Below are 12,306 nucleotides of genomic sequence, written 5' to 3'. Positions count from 1 at the left end.
TAATTGGGCTACAGGAATAGCATGTTTGAACGGGCACTGCACTAGTTGATCATAATGGTGCATTTTGCCCATGTCCAGGGTGGAAAGTAAAAAATAAAGATTTGCATATGACAAGTCAAATTGGTATTTTTAAAAAGAAGGGATCATAGAGAATAAAGAAAAACATATTTAAAAAATCTTTGTATATTCCCACAAGGTGTTTGGGTGCTCTGAAAATGACCCTGAAGGAATTTATTTTCTGTTCATTGCTTTTTCTGAGAGTGTTTCTTCTTATCTCAGACAGGAAAATAAATCAAGAGCCTATGTTGAGTACAAATATGTCTTCTGAAGGCCTACACAGAGCCCAGACAACATTTTGATCAACTTTGAGGACAGCTATGACCATGCAGGATCATCCAGACCAAACATGGTGATTTTGCTACATACTATTCCTATTTATGTACCAGCATGCAAAATTTGAGCCTCCTACATGGTTTAGTTCTTGCACTACGGGCTTATGAACTTTGACAAAAAAAGAGGCCGAACAAAATCGACACCCCCCCTCCCCCTGTAAAACTGGCTGTATCTTGGAAAGTATTGATCTTACATAAAAGTAATTTTATAAGTAATAAGTTTCCAAAATGCAGTTGGTAATTTTATAAAGTAATAAGTTTCCAAAATGCAGTTGGTTACATGTGTTTTTTTCACATCATAATAGGGACCGCCGCCGTGATAACGTTGTTTTTCCCACTGCCAGCCCTCGTGTGCTTTTGTCATCGGAATGTGTGGAGAACATGGACGCCACAACAAAGGTTAAAACATATGCTCATTAATCTTAAATAAACTGTATTTGGTTAAAAGTATGGTGTAAGACATTTCTTGTGAAAGGATATACAGCTTTCAAGTTCCTACTTCACATTAAAATAGTTTGACATGCAAGTCCACATGGACTACAAATTAACTACAACTTGACAAAAGTGATGACAAACCCCCAACTGGGCAACTCTTCCCCCAGTTCCCCACCAATCATTCCCACACGTAGCGTGAACGATGACATTTTCACTGGGAAAAATGTTTTTACCATGTGCATGAACGCACCGTCACGTTACAGGAAGGGGTGTAGACAAATAACGAGTTCAGTCAGGAAAACTCAGAGTGATGCAGATAATTGGTTTCGATGAGAACCAATCAGCACTAGCTCCAAACGCAGCGTTTGTTTAAATTTCTGTGGTCTGCAGGTAGACTCATGCAGCTCCTGCTAAAACCCAGCTAGCAGATAGTGAGGTGATGTTTGCAGTATGTGGCAAAAAATGTTTTAGCTTAGAAATCGCGCAACATCGCTTAGAGCACCTTTTAAAGCTAATGACTGATTCCAGTAGTTTGGTTATTTCAAAGCCAGTTTGCTATTGATTTTTTTTCTTTTTGACAAAATGTAAATACAGAAATGTTACAAAGACATACTTTCCGATGTTTTGGGCTCACTCTAACTGAATCACTGTGAATGCATGGTGATATTTTTGCAATAACATTGTTAATCATGTCAAAACACTACCACTACAAGTCAATTTCTTATTATATTTGTAGCAATATGATGATGGTGCTTCTGTAAACACCGCCTGACCTGTGAGTTTGGCATAGGCCTCCATGTCATTCATGGCTGTGGAGATTTTTTGGGGGTTTTGACTTCCCGAGCTTTCCTGGCTTCCCTTGATGTCGAAGTGGTCATTTGCTGCTACAAAGGCTTCTGCTATCCTGATACAAATGAAAAACTCAGTTTAATTTCCATCATGAAAGTACCACGTCAAAATGAGCCATTCTTAAGTAATTCTGTAGTATAACAGTTATTAAACTGATGCTAAGAAGGCTTACATGTGATCAATTATATTTTTGACAGGATGTTGGTATGCTCTACAGTGCAGGAGGTGTCTTGTGTAAAACATGTTGTACAGGTTACCAGCCTCCTGGAACAAAATGTTTTCTCTCATTAATTAAATACCCAGATATCCAGAGCCAAGACTGGACTTACTTAATGCTCTCGAATTACACCTCAACATGCTATGAACAGACTATAAAACACTCCATACCTTCTCTCTGTAGCAGATATGTTTTTTTCCATCCTCAATGGCAGTACATACACGAACAAACTTCAGTAAACGGCGGTGGTCAAAGCTTGTGCCAATGCCAAGGTAATAACTGTCCCTGTACACACAGATGGAATAAGTGGTTAGTGTGTGTGTTTGTGTATGTGTGTGTAATGTATTATTAATCACTCTGTCTCCCTTGAATGTAGTGTATGTCAGAGTAGTGTCAATGTTCAGGTCACTCAGATTGCTCTTAGTATTATTTTCTATATATTAGGGCTGTCAAACGATTAAAAAAAATTAACTAATTAATCTCATATTTTGAAATGAATTAATCTAGATTAATCGTGATTAAAAAATATTTTCCCCCTAAAGACTAAAGCTTCTTAAAGGGCATATTAAATACAAAATAAATCACCAAATCAATGAGTAACCACAAAGGGTGTGTATTTGGACACAACTACATCATAAAATACACAGAACTACATAGTTTCAGAGAGAAAATAGCTATTTGTAAAGAGCAATTTGTTTATGCACCAAGAACTTTATTAGCACCAGAAAAATCTCTGTTGTGCCACTGACACAAAATAACAAGAGAGTATTCAGCTCCTTTCCTCATTGAAACAATAGGCTCTTATTTGTTCTTTGAATTCAGTAACCAAAAAGGTGTATTCCAGTATTTACTGGCATCTTAAACATTGAACATTTACAAAGTACAAACAGATGCAAAAAGGTAACCATAAAGTAGCTGCTGGCTAGATATTAACTTAAGAGTCTTTCACATTGTAGCATGCAAAAAGTAGGATGCAAATGCAGTTTCAAAAAGAATAAAGCCAAAACCATAAAGTGTTATGTGCCAGGAATCAACTTAGAAATTCTAAATTTGACTTAATCTTTCTTCACATTCAGCCAATTGCTGAGACATACAAGTTTAGCAGGAGACAAAGCTGCCCTCTTTTTTTTTTTAACAATGTGCCCTGACAGTGAAAACAGGCGCTCGCAGGGCACTGTAGTAGCTGGTGTTGAAAGGAATTTACGTGCGATGGCTGCAAGCCTGTCATGTGCTGCCTCTCTGCTTGCCCACCATTTTAATGGACATTGCCTAATCTCAAGTTTTGGCTCAAGTTTATAGCGGTCAAGACATGTGTCTACAGACTCCTCTTCTTCGTCGTCGGTATCCATGTCAGAGGAGGCTAGCAAGAAGGATGACTTTGTTGGCCGGCGTTGTCTCTGTTTTCTCAGACAGAGATGCTTTTGCAGGTTTCTCCTCCAGCATTAGATTGCGGACTGAGGCCCAAACCTCATTTCGCTCGTCTTTGGGGAGGCATTTCAAGTCCTTAAACCTGGGGTCACACACTGTTGCGATCTTCAACCAAGGGAGATTGGTGCTCTCTGCGTCTCGCAAGGTCTGCTGTAAAGGTATTCTTGAATTTCACATACTGTAGACCGGGTCATCATCTGATGGCACCATTACTCTGGTTAAGTGGCACAAGGCTGGCAACACCACTGAACAGGAAATATACTGCTCTCCACCCAGTAGTTCAGATACATATCTGCAATGTAAAGTACAAGATGTTTTAAGGGCCTTAAATCATCACGCCGTCATACACAGACACACACACAAAAAAAAACAAAACACTGGCAGATTGAGGGACACTGCCACACATAGAGAGAGAGAGAGAGAGAGAGAGAGAGAGAGAGAGAGAGATTACTTACAAGGTTCAAGCAGTTCCTCCAGCTTCTGCAGTTTAGCTAGCTCCTGTGCCGTCAACATCGAGAAGTTGGTCTTGTGTTGAGCCAGGGTAGAGGCGAGCGGTGACTTACTTCGCTGGATACGCTTGATCATATCAAGGGTGGAATTCCACCGCGTGATGACCTCTTGAACGAGTGGTTCTTCCTGTTGCCCAAGTGCAGCTTGTTGTGCTCTTAATTAACGGTCGTTCGCAGGGCTGTGTTTGAAATGGCCGACAATCTTCTGTACAGCTAGAACATTTTCAAATCCACTCTCTTGGAGGGCAACGGTGATTGTTCTCTGTAGACTGTGTGCCACGCAGGGTAGATGGTCAAATGGAAGTAGTCTAGCGGCTGCAATCATATTACGGGCACTGTCAGTGCCAAGAGTGCTTATTTTCCCCACAGTAACTCCACTCCTTAGTGACATCAAGGAAATCATTAGCACAAGCCTCTGCATAATGTCGCTCTTCAGTTCTTCTCACGGTTATTGCAAACGACCGCAGTTCCCATGCATTGTCAATGAAATGTGCGGTGATACCCAAGTAATAATCATTGCTCACAGAAGTCCAATGATCGCCAGTAAGGGCAACGTTCAGAGCTTGTTTGAGCATGTTCAATTTATGTACCTTCTCGGCCTCGTACATTGTTTGTATACGTGACGTGACTGTTGCACGCGAAGGCAAACTATAGGAGATGTCTCCTGATGCAATTTGAATGATATTAGCCAAACCGTCTTCTTCAACTATGTTCATGGGTCGGCAATTTCTGGCTACCCAACAAGCCAAGGCATTGGTGAGCTTTTCACTCACGAGTTTAGTTATTCGCCCACGTAATTCTGGAATTGTGGACTGGCGGGTACTGCCAGGATTTTGGAGAGGGTTTCGCATTGACATGATATTTCAACGATGTCGAGCTTCTATGGTAATTAAATTCCGGTTTGCAAATTGTACATACCACTCTGTTTTTAATAATAGTTCCATCCGGCAACTTTTTAAATTGAAACTTTCCGCTTACCAGCCCCTCACCGTTCTCTCCATCTCTGCACTGCTGTAGGCTGCATCCGTTATGTGACGTCAGCCCCCCACAAAGGAAGTAGGTAAACAAAATTAGTTAATTGCGTTAATATTTTGTAACGCGATTTGCATTTCAAAATTAATCAGAGATTAACGCGTTAATTTTGACAGCCCTACTATATATGTTTTTCAAGGTAACTAATATAAAATATCATCATAACTGTGGGTCTTATGCTGTGAAGTAGCAGTAAACGTGATTGGTTCCCTTAGTCACATGACTCAGAGTAACGAGTAAGCTAGGAAGTGAGCTCTGGAGCGGGAGACTTGTGTATGGCTGATGTATTCCTGCAGCTTTCAGTAAACGTTGTTCTGTTATTGAAACCACCGTCTAAAGTGCATTATTATAAACCCACAAGATATCACAGTGGAGACGAGGATTACCGGTCTGGTCCTACCTGGAAAGATTTGAACTATGGCTATTGGCAAACGACATAAATACAGAAAAACAGGTCAGTGTGTTTTAGCCTGCATTGGACCAGAAACTTATGGACTGCTGAAGAACTTGGTAGTGCCAAAGAAGCCTGCAGAAATTACTTATAAAGAGTTGACTGAGGCATTGAAATTATCAGCATTATCAGCCGAAGCCGTTGGTCATCGCAGAGAGATTTCGTTTTCAAAAACGTGATCAAAAGGAAGGAGAGTCAGTGACTGATTACTTAGTGGCAATAAGACAATTGTCGAAGTATTGTGAATATGGAACTCACTTAGATGAAGCTTTGAGAGATCGTCTTGTGAGTGGACTGGCCGCTGAATCAATTCAAAGAAAATTACTGGCGGAATAAGAGTTGACGTTTGCCCGAGCATGTGAGATAGCATTGGCAATGGAGATGGCGTCGAAGAATTCTCATGAAATCTTGGGAAAAGCACAGAATGCAGCTGTTAATCAAGCCTCCCAATCATATTTTGGAAACAAAGGACAACGCCAGTTTAGACTTTAGTCTGAAAGTCAGAAAATGGACAGCGAACAGAGATGCTACCGTTGTGGGAGAGGGGGACACTCACCCCAGGAATGCCGATTCAAAAATTAGAAATGTCATGCGTGCTTCAAGACCGGGCATATTTCCAGAGTGTGTCGGAATAGGAGACAGACCGCCAAGGCCCAGTACGTGGAAGCTGAAGATCACAATGTAGACAGTGAGGATGACCCGTTAGGGGTTTTTACAGTTTACATGGCATCCAGTGGTGATGGAGGCATGAAAGTGAGTGATGAGGACATTATCATGCAGTTGGATACTGGGGCGGCAGAAATCTACATTGCCTCTCATCATAGTGAAAGGCAATAGGCCTGCTCTGTTTGGCCGAAATTGGATTGAGAAGCTGAAGCTGGACTGGAAAAGTATCTTTACAGTCGAAAAAGGACCTAATCACGGCGACCCGGAATTACAAGCAGTGCTGCAGCGCCACTCAGTGGTGTTTTCGGAGAATGTCAGTGCCATAGAGGATTTCAGAGCAACAATTAGAATGCAACCGGATGCACAGCCAGTCTTCCGCAAAGCCCGCCCTGTGCCATATTCATTGAAAGAGGCTGCGGAAAAAGAACTGGATAGGTTAGAAAAAGATGGAATAGTGTCCAAAGTGGATCGAAGCAAATGGGAGGCCCCGATCGTAGTTGTACCGAAGGCCGATAAATCCATCCGCATCTGTGGGGATTATAAGGTCACAATAAATAGCCAACTGGAAGTAGAGACTTACCCCCTGCCCAACACTGAGGACTTATTTGTGACCCTAGCTGGAGGGAAATGGTTCTCAAAGTTAGATCTTTCTCATGCTTATCAGCAATTGAGATTGGAAAAAGACTCTAACCATTAATACCCACAGAGGACTGTACCGCTAGCATCGCCTCAGCTATGGGGTTGCCAGCGCACCGTCAATTTTTCAATCAGTGATGGACCAGATTCTGCTGGGGCAAGAAGGTGTGACATGTTTTCTCAATGACATTTTGATCACAGCCAACACAAAGGCCCTGCACTTGAAAAGGCTGGAGGCAGTGTTAAACTGTCTTGCACATTATGGCTTGAGAGCAAAGTTGGCCAAGTGCAGATTTTTACAGTCCAGTGTAGAGTATTTGGGGCATCGGATAGACCAGGAAGGCCTGCACCCCACTCAGCAAAAAATGGAGGCAATTGTAAAGGCCCCAAAGCCCACAAATGTCTCTGAATTTCATTCTTATTTGGGACTGTTGAACTATTATGGACGCTTTCTGAAAAACTTGTCTAGTGTGCTACAGCCATTGCACGCTCTGCTAAAACGGGAGGAAAAGTGGAGCTGGACACCTGCATGTGAGGAAGCCTTCAAGAAAGGTAAAGAGATGTTACTGAGCAGCACGGTCCTGATACATTATGACACAGAGAAGCTGTTGAGATTGGCATGTGACGCATCTCCGTACGGGGTAGGGGCAGTCATTTCACATGTGATGGACAATAGGGACGAGAGACCCATTGCGTTCGCCTCACGCACTCTTACTGAGGCAGAGAGAAAGTATGCGCAAATAGAAAAAGAGGCGTTATCAATCATTTATGGAGTGAGGAAGTTTCACAAGTATCTATGGACGCAAATCACAGATCACAAGCCCTTGCTGGCTATTTTAGGGCCAAAGTCAGCTGTGTGTACATTGGCAGCTTTGCATATGCAGTGCTGTGCATTGATTCTCACGGCTTACAGTTATGAGCTAGAATACAAGATATCGTCAGACCACTTTAATGCTGATGCTATGTCCAGACTTCCTGTGACCGAGTTGGACAACACAGCACAGGAATCCAACATTTTCTACTTCTCACATGTGGAAGATTTGCCCATTTCAGCTCATGACATAAAAGTAGGCACCAGCAGAGATCCGTTGTTGAGCAAGGTTTGGAGTTATACCATGAATGGCTGGCCTAATTACATGTATGAGGAAAGCCTGAAACCTCAGGAAGCATGAACTGTCAGCTGAGCAAGGGTGTGTTTTGTGGGGTCTCAGAGTCATTGTTCCTCAGGCACCGACAGCAGATTCTCAAAGACCTGCACCATGAACACCCTGGTATCTGCAAAATGAAGGCCCTAGCCCGCAGCTATTTATGGTGGCCAGGTTTGGATGGCGAGATTGAGGACATGGTCCAGAACTGTGCTGTGTGTCAAGCTGTGCAGAAGGGACCTGCGGTGGCACATACCTGGCGGTGGCCTGGCAGAGGATTCATCTTGACTTCACGGAGAAGGATAGACAGTACTACCTAGTGATGGTGGATAGTCACTTTAAGTGGCTGGAGGTTTTCCACATGACCTCCACAACGTCTAGCCGAACCACAGAGGTGTTGCGCAACCCATTTGCGGCATACGGCCTTCCGGAAGAGGTCGTGTCGGATAATGGAACCCAGTTCGTCTCTGCAGAATTCAAGCAGTTTCGTAAAAAAAATGGAATAAAACAGATTCTGGTCCCACCATATCATCCAGCATCGAATGGTGCGGCTGAGAGGTCGGTGCAAATATTGAAGCGTGCTCTTGTGAAGCAGGTCCTAGACGCAAGTGGACAGCCCAGCATCTCGCTGCAGCACAGGCTGTCAAACTTTCTGCTCATGTATAGGGCTACGCCGCACTCAGTCACAGGTCGCTCTCCAGCTGAGCTGTTTTTAAAGAGAGAGATTCACACCCGTTTCAGTCTGTTGAGACCAGACATATCACACACTGTAGAGCACCAGCAGGCAAAACAGAAACTGTATCAGGACAAAGGGAGACTGAAATTGAGACAGTTTCAGGAAAACAACCAAGTCCGAGTGAAAAATTTCAGGGGAGGAGAAGAGAGATGGACTCATAAAGTGCTTAGGTCATGTGACATACCGTGTCTGGGAAGGAAACAGACAACGTTCCGTTCATGTCGACCACATGCTGTGGAGAAGAGGAGAACTCGAGGAACTGGAGCCATGCACACTTGAGGACCAAGACCTTACACCAGTGGTTCCGCCAGCGCCTGACCCAGTATTAGCCAGTGGAGAGAAACTGCCTTACTCCGACACCTCGGAGAAGGGCGTCTGTCTGGGCCAAGCATTGTCCGGCAATGCTACGTCTCCCCTGCCCAGCAGTAACAGCACCACTGCTGTACCTCCAGGGGTGCAGCCAAGGGGAAATCCAGAGAGACTCAGAAGTGCTCCCAAGAGACTGGAATTGTAATGAGTTGAATTGAGTTGTTTAAAAAAAAAAAAAAAAATGTTTACAGTGACTGTGCCTGTGTGAATAAGACTTAGTAAGTTTATGGTTGATTTTTAGTAACACAGGTCTTAAACTAAAAGGGGAGGAATGTAATAGACTGGGTCTTATGCTGTGAAGTAGCAGTAAACATGATTGGTTCCCTTAGTCACATGACTCAGAGTAACGAGTAAGCTAGGAAGTGAGCTCTGGAGCGGGAGACTTGTGTATGGCTGATGTATTCTTGCAGTAAACGTTGTTCTGTTATTGAAACCACCGTCTAAAGTGCATTATTATAAACCCACAAGATATCACAATAACTCATAGGAAATAATCAGTAAACGTCTGCTCAGTTTTTGCTGATATCCTTTGTAAGGCCTAAACACTGAGTGTTTGTGACCTACCGTGCAAAGTAGTCCCATTTGTCCACGTCAACTCCATTCTCTTTGTTTGCCACAATCTGAAACAGGAAGTCCTTCTCCTACATAACAGGTTTGTAAAAGTTAGAAAAGACAAATTCCGAGCCATGAGCTTGTTAATGCTGTTGTAAGAACTTACGCCTTCTTTTATAGGCCCTCCCATTATCAGTCTTCCAATGAAGTCAAGAGCATCCTGGAAATCACCTAGGTCACTCAGCCAAAACACTCCCTCCAGATGGTTCTTCACCACCAGGTGTTCTAACATCTTAACAGAAGCAACTTCATGCTAAACACAGAGACACACACACACACACACACACACAGAGAGAGAGAGAGAGAGAGAGAGAAAAGAACAAATCAGCTTCTGATTTCAGTTCTGCCCACCTAACATGGAGGGAGGAAAAGAAAAGTGCATCTGAAAAGGGGCTCTAGGCATGAGTAGGTCTTGCCCAACCAAACCAAGTCTAGGTTTAAAAGTAACATACAAACATATTATATCATATGATTTTAAGAGCCTACAATTTCAATCAAATTGTTAATAACTAACTATCAATCACAAAAAAACCTTCAATGTGGAGAAACATCTAATTGATCTTTCTAACATTAGTCAATTACAGCCAACCAATCACAATAATTATGATAGCAGTTACAGCTGCTATTACTGTAGTCTTATTATAAATATTATACATTCTGTTAATATCTTGTACCAAAATGTAGTTTATTATCAAAATGAAGTGGTTGCTGACATAAGTCAGCGGCATTAGTTTGAGCAAATAATTGAAGTGTTATTTTGATGTGTTGAATGAAAGTCAATGGGAGCCGTAAGTCTGTAAATAGAGGTAACCAAAGAATATTTCTCCAGATAGTTTGACAGCGGTCCTTTCTGCGGGAGTCTCCCAATTGCTCTGGTTCACGTCTGAAAGTTAACTGAGTTAACTGGGGAGGGAGGGTAATATTGCCTACTTGTTATTAGGGTTGCAAAGGGGCGGAACATTTCTGGTAAATTTCTGGAAACTTTCCATGGGAAGTTAAGATGGGGAATTTTGGAAATATTCCAAATTGGAAACTCATGGAATTAAAGTAAATTATGGGAATTAATGGGAATTTACGGGAATTAACTGATAATTTTGGGTAATCCATACAAACTGTTTCATAAACAAACATTAACATTTTGTTTCGTAATAAGCAATATGATTTGTTGGTTCGTATTTTCGCTTAGCTTAGCATACAAAGCTAGATAGCTTGCTAGCGGGAATCCCATTCTCTGCCTATGGTTTACTAGTGTGCTAAGCTAGCAACACTGAAACCACTGAACTGCCCAAGATAGGCTACACCACGCCACTCGCCACTCAACAACAAAATCCAATTGGTTGGAACATTGACTGACTATCACTTTGTCCAGTCAGAATCCCAGAAAATGGTAAAACAAATAAAATAAATATATAAAAAATATTGACCCCTAACCCTTTAGATTATGATTATTTATAAAGTTGTCAAGCTTAATCAGACAGCCAATATGAGCATATGGTTAATTAATGATCCCGTTAGAGCTTATACAAAATGACGTACACCCATTTGAATGAGGACAAAAGTGACGACAAACCCATAACTGGGCAACTCTGTACGCAAACTTCCCCCAGTTTCACACAAGTCATTCCAACGAGATGACATTTTCACTGGAACTTTTTCCCCCCATGCACATTAACGCACCATAGGTTTCCTTTACTGTATGTCTAGTGAGACGCAACTCGTTCACTTGGGCAGGAGGGGCAGAGCCCTAAAGATTCATCCACTAGAAAAGTAGATCCACAAAATATTTTTTTTAAATAAAATGTTGTTTGTTTATTATTGTAATCAGTGGCAAAGTACTCAATCGTGTTACATTTTTGTATAATTTGCAAAGAAATTTCGAAAAGATCGCAAAGATCTCGTTGATCATATCTGTAGTTGTTGTAGGCCTACTGTAACGTTACATTTCATTTCTGGTAGGGCAGTGACGTCACTGCCCTGAAGAAATTGAACAGCGCCTGCTGTTTGTCTATGTAAATCTGTCGACCGATAATGGAACTGCAGCTAGAGTGGTTAGTAGAAGGTCGGGTGGGCAGATCATGCCACTGCCCACCCTATGCGATGTCAGAACTTACTGTAATATGCCTACTGTACTGTAGTATGCCTACTGTATTAGTCCGCACGAAGTTTGTGAGGTCAGACAGACAGTTGAAAAATGGCGAGTGAACAGCGTGTGTGTAATAGTGTGGATTTTCTCTTAAAGAACTCATTCGAAAGACTTGAGTTTGTAGTTAAATTAGCTATGAAAGACCTAGGATCAGCCCGACATTAACATCGTATACCAACAAACAAAGGACAAGAGTCGGTCATTTAATCGGACATTTTCACGTTCGTGGTAGGCCTATGCCTGATAAGAAGCTCTGGTTGTCCTGAACGCAATAAAATGTTCTGTTTTCCATGCCTGCTTTTCCGATCTTCTGGGGGGACAAGGGGATGTTTGGAGTAGGCTAGTGTAGGTGTGTGTGACATGAAATATTTTTCAGATAAGGCAAAAAACATGAGGCTAGCATCTGATTTGTGCAAATTAGCCATGCTGGGGAAAGCTAATATTGCAGCACAACTCGATGAGGGCTAGTGTAAGTGCGAAATCGTGTTCAAATGTACTTCCAAGACCATTCAAAATGAGTTACTGGATTGCATGTTTGATGTAATGCAGGATCATATCATAACTGATTTGATCAGAACTAATCTAATCTGTGCAAGCAGAGGAGACTACAGACGTGTCCACCCACTGCCAATTAGTTGTAGTGTTTAGCTAGGCCTACATCTGTGAACACTGTGCAAGAACGATTT

General features: G+C 42.2%; 1 protein-coding gene across 1 annotated transcript in view; it reads right to left on the bottom strand.

Moving 5' to 3' along the window:
* LOC121709021 (deoxynucleoside triphosphate triphosphohydrolase SAMHD1-like) overlaps positions 1-12,306 on the bottom strand; it is a 69,399-nt gene that overhangs the window by 23,367 nt on the left and 33,726 nt on the right. The window contains exons 8-12 of the mRNA XM_042092029.1: positions 9,584-9,730; positions 9,430-9,506; positions 2,064-2,178; positions 1,849-1,940; positions 1,601-1,731 (exon numbers count right to left, since the gene is read on the bottom strand). Of these exons, the coding sequence (XP_041947963.1) occupies positions 1,601-1,731; positions 1,849-1,940; positions 2,064-2,178; positions 9,430-9,506; positions 9,584-9,730 (562 nt within the window). The remainder of the gene's footprint in view (positions 1-1,600; positions 1,732-1,848; positions 1,941-2,063; positions 2,179-9,429; positions 9,507-9,583; positions 9,731-12,306) is intronic.

This window comes from Alosa sapidissima, chromosome 5, assembly GCF_018492685.1.
Source record: "Alosa sapidissima isolate fAloSap1 chromosome 5, fAloSap1.pri, whole genome shotgun sequence".
Lineage (NCBI taxonomy): Eukaryota > Metazoa > Chordata > Actinopteri > Clupeiformes > Clupeidae > Alosa > Alosa sapidissima.
This window is presented reverse-complemented; position numbering and strand designations above follow the sequence as displayed.